This window comes from Pagrus major, chromosome 10, assembly GCF_040436345.1.
Source record: "Pagrus major chromosome 10, Pma_NU_1.0".
In the NCBI taxonomy this organism is placed as follows: domain Eukaryota; kingdom Metazoa; phylum Chordata; class Actinopteri; order Spariformes; family Sparidae; genus Pagrus; species Pagrus major.
In genome coordinates, this window is record NC_133224.1 from 20,632,521 (window position 1) to 20,654,115 (window position 21,595).

Sequence of the window (21,595 nt, forward strand, 5' to 3'; positions counted from 1 at the left end):
AGTCACTCAAAATCACATCACAACATCCTTCGATGTACAGCCCAAAACACAAGCAAGTGGTTACAACACCTCCACCTCTTGACTTTCTGTCAATGCCAGTCTCTACCTGCTATCAAACCTCTCAATTTCTCTTAGTCTCATACCTTCATACCTCCGTCATTCTTTCATTTCTTTCTTTCTTCCTTCCGTCTGACTAAATGGTAGATAGATAAGATGGATAAGCTTCTTCTATTTAGTCTATCCACAACTCACAGTGTCATTAGTGAGCAACAGGACAACTGCTCGGCTAGTAAGACTCGTCGACAATCTTCTCTTGTCTACATCTCGTTCGTCAGCTCCTCAGCAAATTCAGCCATGATGTCATGCACCCAGATGTCCCTTTCTTCCTGCGAAGTGTCGACCAGGAAGACCGTCAACTTCCTGTCCCAGGGGTTAGTGGCTTCCTGTATGGCCTCCAGCTGGGCTACAAGTGGTTTCTTCTCCACGTGGTTCCTAAAAACAATGGAAGCTTCCTCTGACCACTGCCTCGGCTTCAATCCTGCCAGGGAGACAGGTGCGAAGGTTAAGCTAACTTAAATGTTAATAATGCAATATTAGCATCCAAGAAACTATAATAAGATGAAAATAGAAGAGTGGAGATAGACATAAAAAAAATATCTTAAAAAAAAAAAAAAAAAATCATAAATTTCACAATAGATCAAATCAGTTCAGGGTTCCAAACATTGTCACAGTTGCACATGCACAAAACAAAGATGGATTTTACAGAGGTCCGCTCCACTCACCAGCCAACTGAGCAGTGATTCCCTGGAACGGCAGCTGTCTGAACTCTTTGATCAGAGGTCTGAGCTGGGTGCAGCTGATCAACTCATGTTTACCGTAGTCCAACTCGTACACAGACACCAAGCCATTGCTTAGAACTCCTTTCACTAAAACACGGTGCCAGCTGACAGGAGAAAAGGACAAAGAGTGGATATATTTAGGCAAAGCACAACTGAAGGCACCACAAATACTCAATAATACTCACTAATATAAAATCAGAGTATTGGATAATACTTTCATTATTTATTTATTTTTATTTACATTTTTTGCTTTGGGCCACAACTTTCAATGTTTGAGGACAGTATCCAGACTGTGTCTTTTATCAGAATTTCAGTTGTGCCCATTGTTTTCATCAAATTAAATTAAATCATAGCTTAACTCACTTGTTCTCCACTTTAGCAGCGTATATCTGATTCTTCCCTATGTTAAGTGGTTTCTGCTCAGTTTTATTGTAGTAGAGAATCATCTCTCCCATCAACACCACCAGTTTGTACATATCTCTCCACGGCTGCAGCACAAAGTGGCCTGGATGGCATGCCACTGACACATAAACATCAATGTTGTTTCCTGAGGAGAAAAAAAACATGAGAACATGTGATGTTCTGGGCTACATTAAGGAGTACATGGTTGATTTCCTGCCTTGAAATATTTTTGTCCTTCATTACCTGCTGGGGGCAGCTCCAGTAATGGTGGCAGCTTGAGAGAGGATGACGGGGACGACGGTGTTTCTGGTGGGCTGGTGCTGGTTGTGTTGCCTCCTCCACCTCCTTTGGGTCCAGACAGAGCCCTCCTGAGATGAGGCTTAGCTGGGACAGAAGTTGACGCTGGACTCCCGTTAGTAGAGTTACTGCTGCTGGAGGTTTTGGAGGATACAGTTGGTGTGGAGATCTTGGCAGGGCTGTGAAATTAAAGGAACAAACAGGACTTTTATTTCATAAAGTCATAAATAACTTTAAACTGAACATTAGTTAGGTAAGTGGTTCCCAACCTTTTTTCTAAAGGGACCTTTTTTCTTTCATTGAGTAAACTTATGACTCCTGACTAATGATGTATTTCATGGATATTTTATATTGTTTTCAATGCACAACAATAATAATACAGAACAAACTGTACAATTAACCCAAACAGTGAATGCAATAACTGGAAGAAGTTTGTGTAAAATAAGCAATTTGGATACATTTTACATCAGAGACTTTTTGACTTTTCTTAATTCTGTCTGTATTATGTATTTTTTATTTTTTTTGACAAATCTTCTTCGTCTTCTCCCTACCGCTGGATTTTACATTTATATCTGAAATAATAACTTAATAATATAATAATGAACTTTAAAAATTACAATTTCATTTTGTTTTTCTCACAAGAATGAATGAAATGGTGAGATAAAGGCTTACTGCATATTTTTTTTTGTTTTCTTGCACCCCTTAAAATGAAGAAGGCCTTGTGAACCCCCAGGAAGCTTTGGTGACCTCTAGTGGGCTTCAGAACCCCCAGGTTGAGGAACCAATGAGATAGATAGCGAAGAGATGATAAAGGTGAATATAAAAGCAGTAGGAACCTGTGGCTCGTGAGGAAAACATCTGGTCGCTGTTTGAACAGGTCAGACTGGGCCATCTGATGGTTGAGGCTGCGGGCCGGGTCGTGGAAGCTCTTGTCGGTGAAAAGATGGACGTAGATGCAGCGCTTGGTTTCATCTACCTTGGCAACCTTTTTTTTTTTTTTTGGGGGGGGGGGGTTCAGGGTTAGTATGGAGGTACATAAAAAAGAAAAACAGAGGGAGGCAGGATGCAAAAAAGATATCACTTTGTTGGAGGCCAAAAGGAGGAGGAGAGGAATAATATAAGTGGTAGTTGGGGTAAGTGTATTTGATATTATCAGATTGACAAATGTTACAAAGAAATCACATGTTTAGGGTTTAATTTAGTTCAGTTAGTTTATATAAGGAAGGACGGGCAGCAGTTTACCTTCATGCTACAGTCTGTGGTGTTGAGCACTTTCTCTCGAAGCCACTGGACAGCATCTGGAGTCCAGGATCCAACACTGACAGCCAGGTCTGCTAGACAGCACTTCACAGCCTAAACACACATTGCAGAAATGTTATTTTCTTAGATAATCTGTAGAACTTTATGGGGATGCTCTTCTTACTATAACAGTACATAAGAAAAATCCTATGAACATGTAATCTCGCTCGACTGTTTTACTCGGGATACACAAGCCAACCTGTGGTGGGATGGCCATGAGGTCACGGAGGAACGGAGGTGGGATCTCTCTCAGCTCAAACACCTCTACAGAAGCCTGCACACCCACATCAATGAACAGGATGTCGAGCACTCTGCTGCCGTGAAGGTTGGTGATCTAAACACAGAAGCAGAGAACAGGGAAACCTCTTGTTTTTTATTTATCAAACAAATTGCTTCAGAGGTTACATGTGATGGCTGATAAAGTTTCTGCCAGTTTTACATGCTGTGCCTCTGCTGCACCTCTCATGCTAGTGACACCAGGCTCTATTGTGCAATTGTGATTTTATTCCTTTTGTCAGGCCCATTTAATTATATGTGGATTTGTTTAATAATTCACAGTCTGTTCTGCAGGGATCAGCGCCATCTTACCTCTACACGGGACCATTTGCCTTTGTAGCGAGCCAGACATCCTTTCCCACAGAAAGGTCTGGATACAAGGAACTCTGATGTTACCTGGAACAGAAATACATTTTATTATGAAACCATAATCATCATGCTGTTGTTAAATCTGACTGTACTTCCTCTGGGATAGTAAGGTCACTGTGTGTAACTCCTCCTTTATGACTCCAATAAAATGATATCGTAAAAAGTTCATACAAACAAGGTCCACCCAGTCTGCTGCAGGTGAACACTGCAGTGACATCAAAGATGAGGACTTTAGATCTGTAGTTACTAGGAATGATAAGGGGTTGTTGAAAGTTAATACTAGAAGAGATATGTTACAGGGCTCAAGACTAACTTTATACTGGTGCACACAACTTATTAATTTGGGTGCACCAGCACATACATATAGTACATTATAATTTAATTTCCTAATGCACTGTGCTCATGATTGTTTACAGGAATAAAGGTGCAGAAACATGTTTTTCTTCACAGCATCAATCACAGCACACATAACAAGAAATCGTGATAACCTCAATTGTTTAAACAATAATCAGCAATAATCTAAGGCGCACCAGTGCACCAACTGAAAATGTTTAGTTGAACTTGACAAATTTTGGGTGCATGTGTGACCTGTGATAGCATCTTACTTCTACATTTATTACAAAAGCTTGGTAAAATTTCATATGTCCAAGGTCCTTTTAATCTGTGTTACTTAATAGGTGATATTGTTATATTAATACATATCTTCATAGTTTCAATTACTATTCTTTATTACAGCAGTACTAGCTGTATTTTTTCCACTCTCCTTAGTTTTCTCAGATGCTGTTGCTGTTAACAAACAGTGAACAAGCCTTGTTATTTTTTTTTTTCATCTTTTATAAATACCTAAAATGTTATGCTCTCAATGTCATGGAATTAATTTTTCCCTGGAATCAAATGTGGCATCGAATACCATTATTTTTCCAGGCATTGTATTGATGTTAGAAATGATAGTGTTGTGGCAACACTAATAGGTAATAAGGGCCTTATAAGTCCTTGCAAGATAGTTATTAACATTAATAAGAGTATATATGTGTTAATGAGAACATAATAAACATGTTCATTGTTAGATTATAAGACATTTATAAGCACTTATAAGCAACTTGTCAAAAGTTTATAGACATTTAAGAAAGTTATTAAAAGCCTAATTAGTTTTTTGGACCTATTAACCCTAACAAGACATTGTTCTCGCTTTCAATCCAGTAGTTGCAATAAGTATAATTAACTGTTAGTAATAAAGTAAGTAATAAAGTGTTAATGATCTTAATAAAGCAACAAAAAAGCTTAGATAAGGTTAACCAATGATATAATTAGTAAGTTAGTTAACTTAATCAATGTGTTAGTAGCTTTTAAGGTTTTTATTTACGTTCTTCAGAGTCAAGAAAATGTTGACAAGTTTCTTGTAAGTGCTTACAATCTAACAATAAATGTGTCAATATGCTGTAATCAATGGATATACAGTATAGTCTCATTAAGCATCTTATAAGGGGCTTAACCTAAAAACTAATGCTTACAACAAGGATCTTAATATAAACCGTCACCCAACAGTTTAAAGATGACAGGAAAGTTACAAACTCCAGCAGAGGGAGTTAAACTGACAGATAACCTATACACAGTTTGCTGGTCTCAACTATGGATAATCATATAAGCGTCAATCATAAGTGTCCAGCAGAGTAGCCTTTCTGTTCTGTACGACAGTCAGGTGATGAAGAGGGCAAACTCCATCCTGTTAGACTCCACTCCAACCTCTTCATCAGGGAGTTTCAATCCCTACCCTTTAACACCTGCCACCAGACTAACAGATACAAACACTCATCCATCCCCACAGCCATTACCCTCCTCAATACAGGGAAAAGGAGGTGACTGCCCATTATGAGCATGTTGGCCTAACTGAAGGACGATTTATGATGATTTTTATTATGTTGTTGTAGTTGCTGGTACAGTTTGTTGATGTACGTTGACTGTGAAGCTATGCTGGCCATACTTTGTGCTTGTTTATGTTGATTCTGATTATGCTGCTGTTGCTGGACCATTTTGCTGATTACGTTGATGTCTTTTAAATTAGGAGTGTTATGCTTATTTACAGGGATGGCAGGATAGTCACCATTGTATTGTTTTTATTGCTGTCCTGATGATTATGCTTGTTCATTGATGTAGTGCTGCTGGGCCTGTTTTCTTTTTTTGTTTGTTGTGTATTTTGATGTTGTACTCTATGCTGCAAAACCATCTGCCCTTCATGGACAAATAAAGATGAACTTGTAATGTAACCAAAGTGGATAATTTAATTGTTAGTGATTCTCTGAACCTCCTTCTGAATAGAAACACTAAACCAGGCCATCCAGTTACAGGTTGTAGAAATAATTTCTATGAAGTAAGTAATGAAAATAACATGTATAAAAATCTGATTACCTCCCTGCATTACTGCTGATTTCAAGTTCAGTTTCTCTAGACTGATGCAAGCTCGCAAGAAGTCTCTAGCCTTGGTAAAAGTACATTACCAGACTCCACAGTGTTTACCTTAACACTGACGTAAAGCGTTAGTGAGCTTTAAAGGACAGCAGTGGCTCGCCTAGAAAAAGCACCAGCTCCACTGTGCTGCTAACAGATTAAGTGGTTTGGAAATGTCTTAACTCCGGATTATCAACCTAATCACAATCTGTCCACAATACAACATGCCTGAAAGAAGCAACGCACCACCAATACATTTACAACAGGCTTTTAAGATGAATGTGTGAGTGCTAGTCTAGTCTGTTTACTCGCTGTGAGTACTACACTTAACAGAGAGTCATACAGTACTCGGCGCATGGCAAGGCTCTTCTCATTTCCAGTTAAGGGAATGCATCACATCTGTGAGCCTGCCATGTGTGATCAATTTAGAAATAGTGATGCTATTAATAAATACACATTTTCAAACATTTAATGCAATTGCTGCACCTACTAAACTTAAAAAAGGACACCATGACACGCGATACAAAGAAAAGGTTGGAAAGCACAAGAGAGCTGAGACGAACAGAACACAAGGAAGCAATAAATTATACAGCTATAGTTCCAGATCAAGAACAGGCCTATAAATCTACAATGAAATCAATCACATAAAAAGAACTACAGTGTTCTCAGCCTTCACAAACCTCCTTCTACAAGAACAACTGCTCTACAGTAGATGTCATAATCACAGTGATTCTCTGCTAGTTGTAGTTGTTTACTGAAACTGAATATAGTTTGTTCTTCTAAAAGTGAGGTTCTCCTTGTATCCTTAGTACCATACGACAAGAATGTCAGTGTTGTCCTCATACCTATAGTTCTATTTATTGATTTAATCACACTAATTGCACCACGTTGAATATAATGATTTAGTGATGTTAAATGATCACTCCGCTTTATTTTTTCTTGTTGTCTATATATTCCCTGAAAATACCAAAAACAACAATAGATTATTCTATTTCTCAATACTTTGAAATGTATGGTTTCAAAAAGGCACTGAGACATCACATGTAGCTTGTTGTTTAACCTGGGAGTGGAAGTATGTCTCTATGTTCTCCAGGATCTCATTCAGCTTGGCAAGGCCTCTGGAGGGCAGCTGGCAGTAGATGGTCCCATCGGAGCAGACGCTGCTGACAGTCACGTTCATATAAGCACTGTTCACCTGCAGAGAGCCAGTGATGAGAGTTTAGTGTGCTGCACACTCACACTGACCCAACAGCAGACATGCACACACTCTCCTGTACCTGTAACGGGCTGGCCAGTGTCTTGTCCTGCAGGGCTTTCATGCAGGCAGCATTGATGTTAACATCATCATCCTGTGATGTGTCGTACAGGACGACAAGAGGGGTCTGCCCTCTCTCTAGGATCTCTGCCAACAGGATCCTTCCACTTGCCATTGTCTCGAACTTCTTCAGCACAGCAGGCTCCTGACAGAATGGCTCCAGGCCTCGAATAATACACACACATGTACACAAGTCACATTTTTTGAGTGTAGTGATGATTAGGGCTGCAACTAATGATTGTAATCATTTTTGTCTAATCTGCTGATTATTTTCACAATGAATCAATTAATTGTTCAGTCCATCAAAGGTCGAAAAAATTGTGAAAATACTATTCACAATTCCCAAAGATATGTTTTTCAAATTGTGTCTTTTGCCCGACAAAAACACAAAGACTCTTCATTTACTATCATAAATGAGAAAGAAAAGAAAGAGGAGGAAGAAAAAGCAGCAAATCCTCACATTTAAGAAGCAGTAACCAGCAAATGTTTGTCATTTTTGCTTGAAATGACACAATTAATGGATTATCAAAATAATTGGCAATTCATTTTCTTTAGATTTACTAACTGATTAATCAACTACTGATGACGTGTTGGTGCTATATTCTCACCTGCTAGTTTGCACTTGGTCGCCTGGAAAGGCAGTTGGAAAAACTTCTCATGCAGCTCAAACACTTTGGTTTTGCTGATCACCTCTGAGAAGCCATGATCCACATAGTACACCTAAAAAGTCGAAGACCACAGGGTTTAATAATGTTTCTTCTCATCTCAAAATCAGACAGTTCATCTGCAAACCTTCCCCATCCTGTTCCTTACAGGACACCGCATCTGGATTTGATAAGATTTATGCATTTATTTGTCTTGGATATATCACTTGGCCTTCAATGACTTGTGTCCGTCTCACCTTGACCTTGTCGGCCATGACCTCGCAGACTTGCGCCCTCAGAATCTCCTCCTCCTCCTCTGCCCTAACGGCAACAAGTTGGCCTGATGATGGAGATGACAAAGGAGATGGACTGCTTTGGTTCAGACCATAAAACTCCCTCATTTCATCCTCCATGGACTCCTGGGCCTGGGAGTAACCCTCACCAATGTACCTGAGAGAGGAGGAGAGACAGACAGTGAGACATTTACGGACTGTCGATTCTTACAGCACATTCACACACACAGTTCTCTCCTACCTGAGTATAACTCCATTGGTGTTTGTGGCCTCCACAACCAGCACAGAGGGGTACTCTTCTTTGGGGATCTGCAGAGAAGGCACCGCATGGTTACTGAGCCTCCTCCCCAGCTCCTGCCTCACCCTCAGCTCCTCCTCACTGACTGAGGAGTTCCTCCTATTACAGTTCTCGTCCTCTCCGGCTCCACCTTCAGTGCTGCTCCTCCTGTACAAGATGGCCCTTTTGGGGTTGTCAGGCATTGGATAGTCGATGGTGCAGAAGTCGGAGAGGAGGTGAAGGTTCTCCAGGACATGTCCGGACAGTTTGGTCTTGTAAAAAAAATAAAAAACATTACAAAAAAATACATTAAGTGCAACTCGCTCCTGAATGTGTTAATGACATTAATGTAATGGTGTTTCAAAGGGTCACTGACTTTGTAGGTGTCCTGGAAGAGCTTGGGCAGTGCATGTGCCCACAGGCCGTTGGAGTACTTCACCAACAGCTCCTCCAGTTTCAGCTTCAGGTCGGGGCTGAGGGTGGCAGGAGACGAGGGAGGGCTGGGGGACGAAGAGGATGATGGTGGAGACTGAGGAGAGCGAGAACCAGAGCGAGTCAGGTGGTTGCTGGGGGGTCTTTGCTGGGCAGGGGAATGTGAGGGTTTGTCTGTGGGGGTGTTTGGGGCAGAGCTGGAGTTTGGGTTAATGGTAGGTGAAGGGGAGGATGCAGTGGTCTGTTCCTTGGAGGGGTAGAGTAACAGCTCTGAGGGGTTGCTGCTGCAGGTTTTCTCTACCTAGAAGAAGAAATGGAGAGGACTCAGTATAAAGCATTTTGTAGGCAATACTAACTGAACGTGACTAAATATTCATGAACTAAGCATTGTTTTTAATGATACATTTTTAAGCATTGGTATTGTTGTTGACGTAATGTAGGTGCTAACTACAAACAAAACTCATTCACAACAATGTTATGTGTTAAAAACTTTTATCTTGAAGTAAACATGTATGTAACGCTGTGATCCTACCCTCTCATTGAAGTAACATAGTGCAGAAACAAGTGATAGGGATAGTGGCTGAGACACCATTCACCCTATTACAAGACACTGTACCATCAAAATTATTTTGAAGCTGTTATTTTAAGGTTAAAAGTTAAATGTTACTTTAACAGGATAAAACAATTATGCCTTCATCAGCACCACTGTTTTATCATTATTATCATCATAGCACAAAAGTAATTTTTTGCAATAATTATTTGTAAACATATATTTCTAATAATAGCGACATATTAAATAACTACAGTAACATACGGAGTACATACAGTGCATATGTGCGTCCAGGTCTCCAGGTCTTTGATGGCCTCGGTAGGCAGGTCCTGTTTGTACAACTCTCTGTAGATCTGAGGCAGCTTCGACACCCAGAAGCCGTTACTGTACTTCCCCAGGATCTCCCTGATGCGACCCTGGACCTGCTGAGGGTTGTAGGGTCTTCCTTTGTCTGAGCCGGAGCTCTCATTCAGGTTCAAGGGTGCTGGATGATTGGAGGAAAAACACAGATGAAAAGAGAGATTACACACACACACACACACACACACACACACACGCAGGCAATTACTGCTTCCACTTTGATATTCTCGCCCCTGGAACTTGAGGATTGTATGGCATGCTTTTCCCTTCAACAGAGGGGACTGAGTCTTGAAAGAGATGGATGATTTTAATCAAAAAGAGAGTCAGGTAGAAGAATGATAATGGAGCATATTGACGAATAAAGCTGTGCTTCCTTTTGCCCTAGAATTTGTCCTTATACATATAAGTACTGCCTTTCTTAATTTAGTTACACTAAAAACATCTTTGATATCAAAGTGTGAATCCCTAGAATGACAACAACCAAACTGAACTGAGTTATCTCACACTGTTGAGCATAGTTATTGCACATTTTCTACACAGGGGTCTCTCTTTAATATAAATTCCTCTTCAATCAGGGATATGTCTTTACAAACAGGAAGTTAAGGCTCTTAAACCAGTCAGAATCCAACTTTAACAGTCTCTTCTATCTGAAAGGGTCTAAAATAAACATGTCAGAAACATGACAACAAACACATTTTAAGCTGAAGTAAAGACTTGTGGGAGAGTGAGTACAGAGGAGGGAGGATCAGACAGACAAGACAGACACCTGGGAACTGATTTCAGTTTAAAGCTTTTAAAATACAACTCATGTCTGCAGGAACCTCAGGGAAACAACTGAGACAGGGTTTCTTTCACACACCATAAAATAATATAGGTCTAATACAGGTAAGAGACAGACGGACGTGACAAAAAAAGCTGTCCTTTTGATTTGAGCCTTAAATGTATATGTCCGCGGGTGATGCTTAGAGCTGCTGGAAAGCATTTAAATCATCTGAAGTAATGCAGGTGTTGGAGTTTTTCTATTCGTTTAGAGGACAAAAAGCTACACAAAATGTATTTTTAGTGTAATAAAAAACAGCCTGTCCTACTTACGCCCAGTCTGTTGGGGGTTTCTGGAAAGGTGAGCATGCACCTCCTTCTGAAACCGTGACGGGAGGGTCATCCTCTTGTCTGGCCTGGACACAAGAAAACAGAACAATGAAGAGGATTACTCTCTATGGGCTCTGGAGGAGAAGAATATTGTGATGAAGGCAGACTTTTTCTGTTTTTTGCACAGTTTGAAAAAAGTCAGTAAATTCTGACTTCAGTTTTAAAGCCTGGTTCTGGCTCTGTGCTGCATATCTGATCTGTAATCTCTTATTAGGCACAGCACATTATGAGATCTATTAAAACGCACTCTGGTAACATCTCAAAGTCTAACCAGATAACCTGCTTAAAATCAGTGAAAGACAAAGTGTTTTGTGGTTTGTCCTCAGTATCACAAGCCATTAATCAAACTGTCTCATCCCCCATTGGTCTAGAGAACAATGGGTCATGAGATACAGCACACTGGATACTGCATCGCACTGTGCGTAGTATATCAGATGCTACTCCTCAGACATAGCCAGTGACAAACCGGAAATCCATGTGTAAAATATCCATTTCTTTTTGTATACTTGGCTGAACTGATTTGATGTATGGAATCTTATCTCATATGTAAATCTCATCAACTCAATGACACCTTAACTGCTTTGTTTAAACATTTCTCTTCTAGTTTCTCTTTTCAGTTCCAATCCCTGCCTCACCCTGGTGCATAGCTAATAATGGAACCAAGCAATCAATAAAGAAAGAGAGAAAAAGGCCATTTGCTTTGTGACCCTGAATGGCTGTGAGAAGGTTTAAAGTACTTTAACGCCCATACATAGATCTCTGCAGTCCACTGACCTAAATTAGTTTTTCTTTCTGGCTGGTTAATGAAATTACACCATCACTGATGGTTCCCTGGACTCGACACCAAACCACTGCGGCTTAAGGTTTAGGCTTCAATTAATCAATTCCTGAAGGAACTCAATAACCAAAATGGCTGTATAATGGATGTCAGTAGAATAAATGTTGAGGTGTCCATTGGAGATACATTTTCATTTGGAAACCATATTTGTATTTTTCCCCTATAAAAAACAACTCTGAGAGTTCAAAAATAACTCAAAAACAATTATATTGGCACAAGCAGTGCCTGTCAGTTACAATTTAAACCAAAACGTTCATTCAAACACTAATTTTCATTAAGGCCAGCATAACAAGGACAATGCACCTTGGGTCTTCAGCAAAGAGACAGACAAAACCCTTAAAGTGCTCAGAAATCATGGAAATTTGAACATAGGCAAACTACATTTGTGGGGGAAGATTGTGTGATATGATTGAAACCCCTAAAACAGCTACTGAGTGCCAGTGTTGTAGTCAAGACCAACTACACCTCGACCAAGTCATGACCAAGACCGGAGTGTATTGAGACCAAGACAAGACCAAGACTTTGAGGGGTTTAGATCCAGTCAAGACAAAGACCAAGACCAAGGTCAAGTCCGACACTGCATAATGCACCACTCTCTGCTGTCTCTGCTATCTCTAGCTCTCTTACCTATGTTAGGGAGCAGTTTTGAGAGTCACTGAAGCTTGTTAACACAACCTCATTATATTATACTTTCTCTCCACAGGTGGAAGCAGCATTTGCCTGAATGCCTACAAGAACTCTCCCCTCAAGGTACAGACAATCTTCCTTGACTCATTTCTCCTGTGTTTTCATTTCAATTAAAGTATTTAAACTGTAATATTATGCTACCTGTTTGCTGAATTTACCATTGTACCACCAGGCAACCCATAGTGCATTTGCAGGCACACTAATACACAGACACACAAATGATGACTGTACTGTCCAATGGAAGATCTAGATGGATACAGAGAGATGTGCTGATTCATTCTGTGTCGGTTTAGAAGCGTTAATCTACCAGAGAATAGAGCGGGGATTAGAAAGGGCTCACGTCCCCCCTGCTCTGGGCTCGTGTCCCCTGCCAACGCACCGGGCTTCCCACCCTGCCGCCCCATTGTGCTGCGGAGGGCCAGTGACACACTGGACACCCATGGAGACACTGACAGAGGACTGATGTCAGTTGTTTTCACAGTGGACAGACGAACAGAGCCGCGGAGGGATGGAGCTGAATTAATCTTGACTCACTATTTAAGCAAAGCAGATAGATAGTATCTGACAATGCTTCTAGATGGCTTCTTCAACAACAATGAATCAGGTTTTAACTCAATCATGTTCACGGTGAATGATAAGGCCAAAGTCTATTGGAATGAGTGCTGATTTTTAGAAAAGGCATGATAGATTTGGGTAAACTACTCAACTAATCAACCGATGAAATCATGAAGAGTGTAAAGGAGAAAGGGAAGAAGGATTAAATGATTAATGGATAAAATAAAGAAACAAATGAAAATGAACAATTGAAATGTAGATGGACATGAAGATGGCGAGGCAAAGAGATAAAGAGAAAAAGCACAGACAGAGACAGATAGAGAAAGAGCCAGAATAATCTAGAGAGCACAGCATCAACCCAGTGCTGAATAAGCAGCAACAGGGAGGCTGTTTGCACTCAGAAACCAACCAGAGTTCAACCAGGCTCCCATTCACCAGCAGCCTATTCTGATTCAGCTCAGACCACACAGGTGGGAGGAGAGGAGGAGGGGGGGGGGGGGGGGGGGGGGGGGGGGGCAGAGAGAGAGAAAGAGAGATACAGAAAAAGAGAGAAAGAAAGAGCTAAAGGAGAGAAAGAAAGACTGTAGTTTGGACTGGATAGTGAAGAGTGACCCACAAATATGGTTAAAGAGGTATAGCTCACCACTCCTCAAATTATCCCCAAAGATTACTTTTTGATTTTCATAATTGTATGAGACAGCTGAAATCATTTTAAAAAACCTGACTGTATCTACAATATTCTGGCATAAGATCTAACTCCTCCGAGCTCGTCGGTCATTTACACATTCCTCTACTCTGATTTCCTCAGTGGCGTAGAAGCCTGCCTGGTGACTTCCACATATAATTGTGCCATAAAATCCCACAGATATGTGGAACCTCAGCATTGGGATATGAGCTAAAGCTGTTTTTTCATACTAAATGCCTGCAACAAATCACATTTTCTGTTTAAAATTCACATTTTGTTACAGATTCCTCAATAGCAAAAAGAATGTTCCATTTCAAACACAATAAAAGTGATCACAAAAAATCATCAAAAAATCTGATGATCCCCTCACTCACTTCTCTGCAGATGTGTTCCCTCTCCTGTTGGGTGTGTTCTGATTGGACATCTTGTTTGGATGCGCCCCAGACTTGCCCTCTGACTGGCCATCCCTCATGTCCCTCGCCTGTCTGAAGTCTCCATGTCCTCCCCCTCGGCCGCCACCTCCTCCTCGACCCCCGCCTCGCCCGCGGTGGTTCGGCTGCCTCAGAGAGGTTTGAGGTTTGGCTGTGCAGAGAAAGAGAAAGCAAACTAGGGAAGTAAAGCTATGAACTTAAAGTACACACTGGCGTGCACACTCACCCTGACTCAGCTAAACCTGATGCTGAGATAGGGCAGTGTGTCTTTCTGGAGGGCAGTGTCATGGATATGTGGAGATGTAGACACAGTAGATCTGATGATCATCTGAGCTCCAATCAGCCAGCCAGCAAGCAGCAACAACACAATATCACAAATTCAAAATGACATCTTTTGAGAAGTTGAGAAAACTACCTACACTCGTGGATTTATCAGGTTAAATTCCCAGTTGAATTGTGTAATAAATGAGTGGGAAAGGTCCAGGAAATATCACTGTATTAACTATGGAGGTGGAGCAGTGAGTCAATTAGCTTATCTTATCTTTGCATAAAGACCTGAACCAGGGGAAGAAACAGGTAGCACCTAACCAGCACCTGTAAAGTTCAGCAGACTAACTTGCTGCGGAGGAGAGGGACAACCAGCAGGGACTCCAGGAAGTCACTGAACTCAGAAAATAGTTAGCTACAGCACACAACTCCTTGTAAAACCACCACTTATGTAGGTCATGCAGAGGCATCAATTGAATTGAGACTGTTTTCATAACCAGCTAAAAACTCCCTGTAGTAATTTACGCTAATCGATGCTTGGTAAATGGTAAATGGTCTTGCATTTCTATAGCGCTTTTCCAGTCTACTGACAGCTCAAAGCGCTTTACAATACTTGGCACATTCACCCATTCACACACACATTCATACACTGATGGCGGAGGCTGCCATGCAAGGCGCCAACTGCTCATCAGGAGCAATTTGGGGTTCAGTATCTTGCTCAAGGACACTTCGACATGTAGCTGAGGGGAGCCGGGATTCGAATCAGTGACCTTCCGATTACTAGACGACCCGCTCTACCTCCTGACCTACAGCCGCCCCGATGCTTGGCTCTAGATGCTCAATAGTTAATGTACAGACATGTCATCTAACCCTCAGCAAGTGCATTTCCTAAAATGTTAAACTCATTCAATACTTTAAAAGATTTGTAATATTCCAAATGGGCCTGATTTTATTTTGTGTTATGGTGCTATTGCTATCAATACCCAATAGGGATATAGAATAGTTTCCTAATACAATTCAGGAGACTACTTACAGTAGGAAAAACTTGCCTTCCTTAAAGTTATATTATGACATGTATGACAATATATATGCTGGATACTAATACCCTGAATAAATAAAAAATAAAAATTGTATTTAAAACTCTCAACCCTTATTGGATGATTGATTTGCCTTAACAATTATCTCCTCAGTTAAAGGTGCAATATGCAAGAATTGGCCAGCTGTCTAAATCAAACTCTTAACAAAAATTGGGCAGCATATCACCAAAATAACCGCAAACTGCTGCTAACTGTAGCTGCTGTTACCTAATTAGCTCGCTTAAGCATGCACCTAGCAGTCCAGACTTGGAGCTCAGAGCACCAGGGGAGTGTTGGTGTTTATATTGCGAGCACGGGCGCTTTGGACTGGACAGGCTGGGGCTAGCTGGTTAGCATGCTAACTTCAGTAGATATCTCTGTAATAAATTACATATATGTCATGATGCTAAATTTGCTATTTTTCACATTCTTTTGATAATTCATTTTATAACGTTTTAAACATACTCTTTTTCAAGACTGGTAACATCTCTTCTTGCTGAGAAGAGTACACCAAGTCACAGCATTATTCTAATATGATAACAAAACCCAGTAACTGTAATCTGTGATAGATCCCTCTGATGTTACATCAGACCGACATGACATCACATTTCTGCTAAGTGACATCACCAGCTTACCCTGTTGTGCATAACCCTTAGTCATTCCCACTCCCACACTCCCTCTTCTTTTTCTGTTCTTCCTCCCACTGCCTCTTCTTTTATCTTCACTCCTTTCCTCATCTCTCTATTCCTTTAGTGAGATCTAGAACTTTCTCCTGTTCTCTCATCCTTCTGTTCTCGCTAAATCTCATGAAATCTTTCCCGTGACAAAACAAAACAAGCAACTTTGCCTTCAAAAGTCATCACTGAGGCAATTTCCAAACCCATTTTACTCCTCTCTCTAAGAGGATATGCTACTTATAATATAAGAGCTACTGGCAGTCATTCGATTAATAAATCAGTTAATTAATCAATTAATCAATCAATAAAACTTCCATACGCACAAACATTATAAAAACTCAGCAGTCACACACACACACCCAGGCTCAAGCTTAAATCCACATGCAAATATAGGCAAGGACAAGCAGACACACACGCAGTCAGAGCAGACGCCGCGTCACCTCACCAGCATGGACACACAGTCCCTGGTCTGTCTCTGCCTGAATATCAATATCCTGGTGAGGCGGTGGAGGAGAGAATAAGAGGGAGAGAGAGGGAGATGGAAAGGTTGATTTGTGAATCAGCTGCTCTTCGTTTGCAGCTGAGTCTCAGCTGCTATAGGCTGCATTCGCCTCAAATCTCAACACTCCACCCTCCCTCTCTCTCTCTTTTAGACTCCCTCCTTCCCTATCATCTGTCCACCCCCTCCCTCCCATTTCACCATCCCTCTGTTTCTATTTTCCTCCGACCCTCTCGCTGCCTCTCCTCCTCTCCCTCTCCTCCATGCACTACCACCTCCCACTACCTCCTCTGACTCTCGGGGAATATTCTGCAGCATCGCAGTCTAGCAGTGGTGTGTGAGCTAAAAAGACATCTGCATACATGCCTCTGTATGTCAGAAGGGGTTTGTGTGATAGCATGTTTGCATATGAGGATGCATGTTAGTTTTGTGCATTTACACAGCGAATAAAGTCAGAAAAAACGGCATCTTTGCACACGTATGAACCTGATGCACCTGTCTGCTTGAGTGCATGTGCGTGTGATATTCTTAGTGCCTGAGGAACTGTAGGTCTCCACAGAGCAACAGTTAAACAGGCCAGTCATTCATCCACAAACTGCCGGGCTGCACCACAGAAAGCATTTGCTAATGTTGCATTGTCACAGCACTGATACAGGCGCTGAACACTTTCTAGTTTTCTCTCTCTGCAGTGCTGCTGCACTGTAGCACCAATCCCAAGAGGAGTCTGGAAAAAGGGTTAGAAATATTCAATAAATCTCCTAGGGAAGAATATAATAAGTATGTATTAAATAAATATATATTTACAGCTTACTTTGGTTTTGTAAAAATGTGTTTAGTTAGGGAATAATAAATAAAACACAGCATTATTTTAGAAAACAAAGACACAAGGGGTAGAAAACAAAACCACTCTGTCATCACTATGTAAACAGGGGGACCTGCTGGCCAAATCCAAGGCATGTTGTTATTTGTCCTACAGCCACAACAATTAGTTGATTAATTCGTTATTCAATCGAAAGTAATTTTATTGCCAAAGATTTTTTGCAAGCACAAAAGTCAACCAAGTACTCGTAATACCTTCCTAAGTGGAAGGATTTGCTGCTTGAGGTTTTGGACACAAGAAGCAATTTGAGGGTGTCACTATGGGCTCTGGAAAATGTTTCTTTTATATGATAAATGATTAATTGTTTAACATTAAAAATAATCAACAGATGAATCGATAATGAAAATAATCTTTAGATCTTTAGATTCAACTTGTCTGCAGGGTCACACTGGTGTTGTGTCTTCGTGCCCTTCGGGTGTGTTAGAAACATTTATGTACTTTTAGAAACGGTAATGATATTTTTTATTTAACTGGCAATAGATCCGTTTTTGCTTTAATGTATCATAATAAAGTAAATGTTGATTGAATGATGTAATGGCTATAGAATAATGACACCGCAGTGTTTAGATTGGTTCCGTATAAACGTTGCTTTCACTATAAAATTTTGTCTGCAACCGGGCACGCAACCTCCTGAGAAAATGAAGACTGACTCACGATTCAGCCTTGCACCATTTCTATCGGCTTCCACTTCTCTATTATAGAATAAATGAATGAATACACCCATGTCTTGTCCTGTGTTGTTGGAGTCAACACACACTGACTATAAAGCATGTTCTTGTGTCATCTCATGTTCTCTGCATTTCTGGATCGCTCCGGTAGCTTTCCAACCAAAAGAAGGCTATCTTTTTTCTATATTCACAATGAAAACAGTTCTGATGGGAAGTTCTGGGGCATTTCATGTCGCACCAAGTAGCCATTCATTCACATCTGAGAGACATTCAAGTCTTTTATAAATATCTATTGTTGTATTACAGCGTTTGGATACACACAATGGCCCAACACACAGAAGACATCCAACACCAGTTCTTCTTGCAGTGCTACAGTGCTTACCTCCTAGCCACAGAGCTGCCAGACTATTCATGACTCCAGTCCATATTTATTTACACTTTAAGAGCCAAAAACGTATTTGTTATGATTTCAAATGAGCTTTAAGATACACAGTATATAGTAGATGTACTGTACATTTTTGCAGTAACTTCAGTGACATTTGATCTAATACCTAAGTGATTTAACACACCCTGTGACCAGGAACATCTGTGTAATTGGATAGAGCTAAATATGTGTTCTCCAGGAGAGGCTGATAAAAGGGAAAGTCTGTAAGATTACAGGTGGTATGTGCAGCTCGTGAAACTGGATTAGTTTCCTGTTGAACACTGTAATGGTAAACCCATGACATCCAAAAACCATTGCTTTGACAATTCTTTTTCTCCCTTAAATGACTGAATATATCAGCTCGCAGTCTCTCACACAGAAACTAAGAAGGTTGAGGTGTTGAGTCTCCTAGTTGTTTAATTGTATGGTAAATATAACTAGAATGAAGTTAAATTAAAAAAATATATGCAAAAACAACTGAAAGTTATTTTTAAGGTAAGCTAAAAAGAATGGCTATGTAACTGTGGTAATGCTTGGAAAAGCCCCAAAATAGTGGTCCAAAATCTTACCATTGAGGACGAGTGGAGCAGCCGGTTTGACCCTCATCTGGGTGTTGACCAGGTGGGGTCGGCCTGTCTTCTTGGAGCTGCGCTGACGAGCCACTACCTTGGCTATATGGGCTGTCTCGTTGGCCCCTGAGGCAAAACACAGAGTCTGGAGAAAGAGAGCGAGGAGTACATACTATTGTCAATAACAGATTCATCTAAAGATTGAGTTTTTACCTCTTAACCCTGAAGTGTGCATCATATCCAAAATTACTTTGGATACATTGTAGCATGGTTTTTAACCTTTAGCCACATATCACCTAAATACCAGAGAGAAAATAGAGAAGGACAAAAGAATTAAGAAATAAATCAAATTATTTAATCATGGCTAAATATGTGTACACATCTATCCTTCAAACCAAGCATCCTGTAGCAGCCACACACACAAACACACACCTCTCCAGAGCGGTTGCGCTCCACGCGGACTAAAGAGGGCATGCTGGCTAGCAGTGCGTCCAGGTGGTTGTGTCCCATCTGTTTGTGTGGTATCTGCTCCCCGGTCAGCTCCTTGTACTCCGACTGCAGACGGGACAATGACACTCCGCCTTTGTTGGCCTGGAGGACGGCCCGCAGCATCTTTTTCACCAGCTCCACGTCAGCCATCTGAATAACAAACAAACAAACAAAAAAGCAATTCAATAAATGAGCAAGCAAGTAAACAAAACTAACGCTGAAATGGATTAGCTGAAAGGTGGAAATTGGAACAGCTAAATCTGGCCATCTAAAAATAACTGAACAAGTCAATAAAGGAACACTGAGGGCAGAAACACTCTACATTAAAACAGAATCTTAATTAATGTACTGACAGATGTAGAGATGCTAAAGAATATTTACTAGCTCATACAAACCATGCAAACAAAAGAAGGAACAAAACCCACAGAATTCAGCAGAACCAATCCGACACACTTCATGACAAACTCATTTTGATGTAAGCTTTTCATTTTCGTTTTGTTTTCCCTAAAACATGAAAGTAGCAAGTAAGACTGAGAGTGACTGCTGATATGATGACGCAAACCACATTTGTAATAGCTTGCACATACATTGAGTTCATCCCCTGTGCCAATGACCGACTGGTTAGGCAGGTTTTCATTAAGTGTTGATCAGATTTCGAAAGCAAACTGTTTATTGTAATCAGGCTTAAACCCTGATACAGACAGCACAGGCAACTAGAAATGCTGGTTAAGATTTTTTTATAATGAGGATATTTTTTTTGTATGTGCTGTATGGTCAAATAAATGTTTTGTTTTTCCAATATGTCTAGTCAATGCTAGTAAAACAAACACGGACATCTATTTTTCTGAAGAGAAATTCAACTATACTGTCAAATAAGCAGGTACTTTTTGGTGATTTCACTCAATTTTTTACTCTGTCTTGTTTATCAAAGGCACAGAGTACTGCTGTAGCCCTTGGGAGACATTTGGGTGAAGAGCTTTAGCTTCAAGATGTTACTGATTTCCCCTCTGTCTGTTGTACACCCTGTTACATTCCATCTCCCTGCAGAAAAACAAAACACTTTCAGTTTGTCTGCAGCCAAACCAAACCACCCTACAGAGGAATGCACATAAATCTACGAACCTGAGTTTTTATGATATTCGTGAAAAGTAAAAAACAAGAAAAACGATTAAATCCCATGATTTCAACAAATATTCGGTGTGATAGTAAAAATCCAGACTCTTGCGGACGTGGAGACACACCCTCAACAAACGGCTCAAACTTTAAGCTTCGAGGTCTGTCCAATGCAACACTTTCAAAACAAGTGGCCAGCCTACAACAGCTATCTAAAATGGTGACACTGTTTAAATTTCTCAGGTAGTCTTGTCTTGGTATCTGTGCTTTGCTCAGTGGACAGGAATAAACAGACTGCAGGAATCTATCTCATCAATTTTGCATCAGGCATTAAGTATTAATATTATTTTTGACACGCTGGTTTGTGATGCGAGTTCATCTCCTTTCGGAACTTGTATTACAAAGTCTATTCCTTGTTATTTAAGAATTTAGAAATATACTCGTAGGCGATTTCGTACTGAGCCTGGATGGTAAAGGTAAAGAGACATGTGAAAAAGGTTGCACAGGAAACAAGTGAAATGATCTACAGATTTACCTGCCTAGTTGTGAGAAAATAGGCCTACTTCAGCATGCGATGGGTTTAGGCCACTTGTTGATCTGGCCACTTTCTGCAGCGCAGACAACAGACGGGATAGAGAAACTATGAATGACGTAACGCGTCACACTTCGACTCCACACCCTCCATCGGGACCAACTTATTTGGATGAAGTTTGCCCGTCTTTTTTTCGTTTTCTGAACGAAACTGTCCTTAAATGGCCCTGATAGATTGAATGACGCCGGTAGAATGTAC

General features: G+C 40.6%; 1 protein-coding gene across 1 annotated transcript; it reads right to left on the bottom strand.

Moving 5' to 3' along the window:
- Positions 1-317: 317 nt before the first annotated feature.
- On the bottom strand, positions 318-21,416 carry tdrd7b (tudor domain containing 7 b). The gene is made up of 20 exons (XM_073475273.1): positions 21,341-21,416; positions 19,636-19,842; positions 19,204-19,348; positions 14,087-14,294; positions 10,891-10,973; positions 9,714-9,922; positions 8,833-9,189; positions 8,421-8,728; positions 8,144-8,336; positions 7,851-7,962; positions 7,205-7,407; positions 6,988-7,122; positions 3,426-3,509; positions 3,037-3,171; positions 2,781-2,891; positions 2,375-2,523; positions 1,485-1,717; positions 1,203-1,386; positions 783-943; positions 318-538 (listed from the first exon to the last, which is right to left on the bottom strand). Exons 2-20 carry the CDS (start codon positions 19,840-19,842, stop codon positions 318-320), a joined length of 3,438 nt encoding a protein of 1,145 aa, XP_073331374.1. The 5' UTR covers positions 21,341-21,416.
- Between the last annotated feature and the right edge of the window lie 179 nt (positions 21,417-21,595).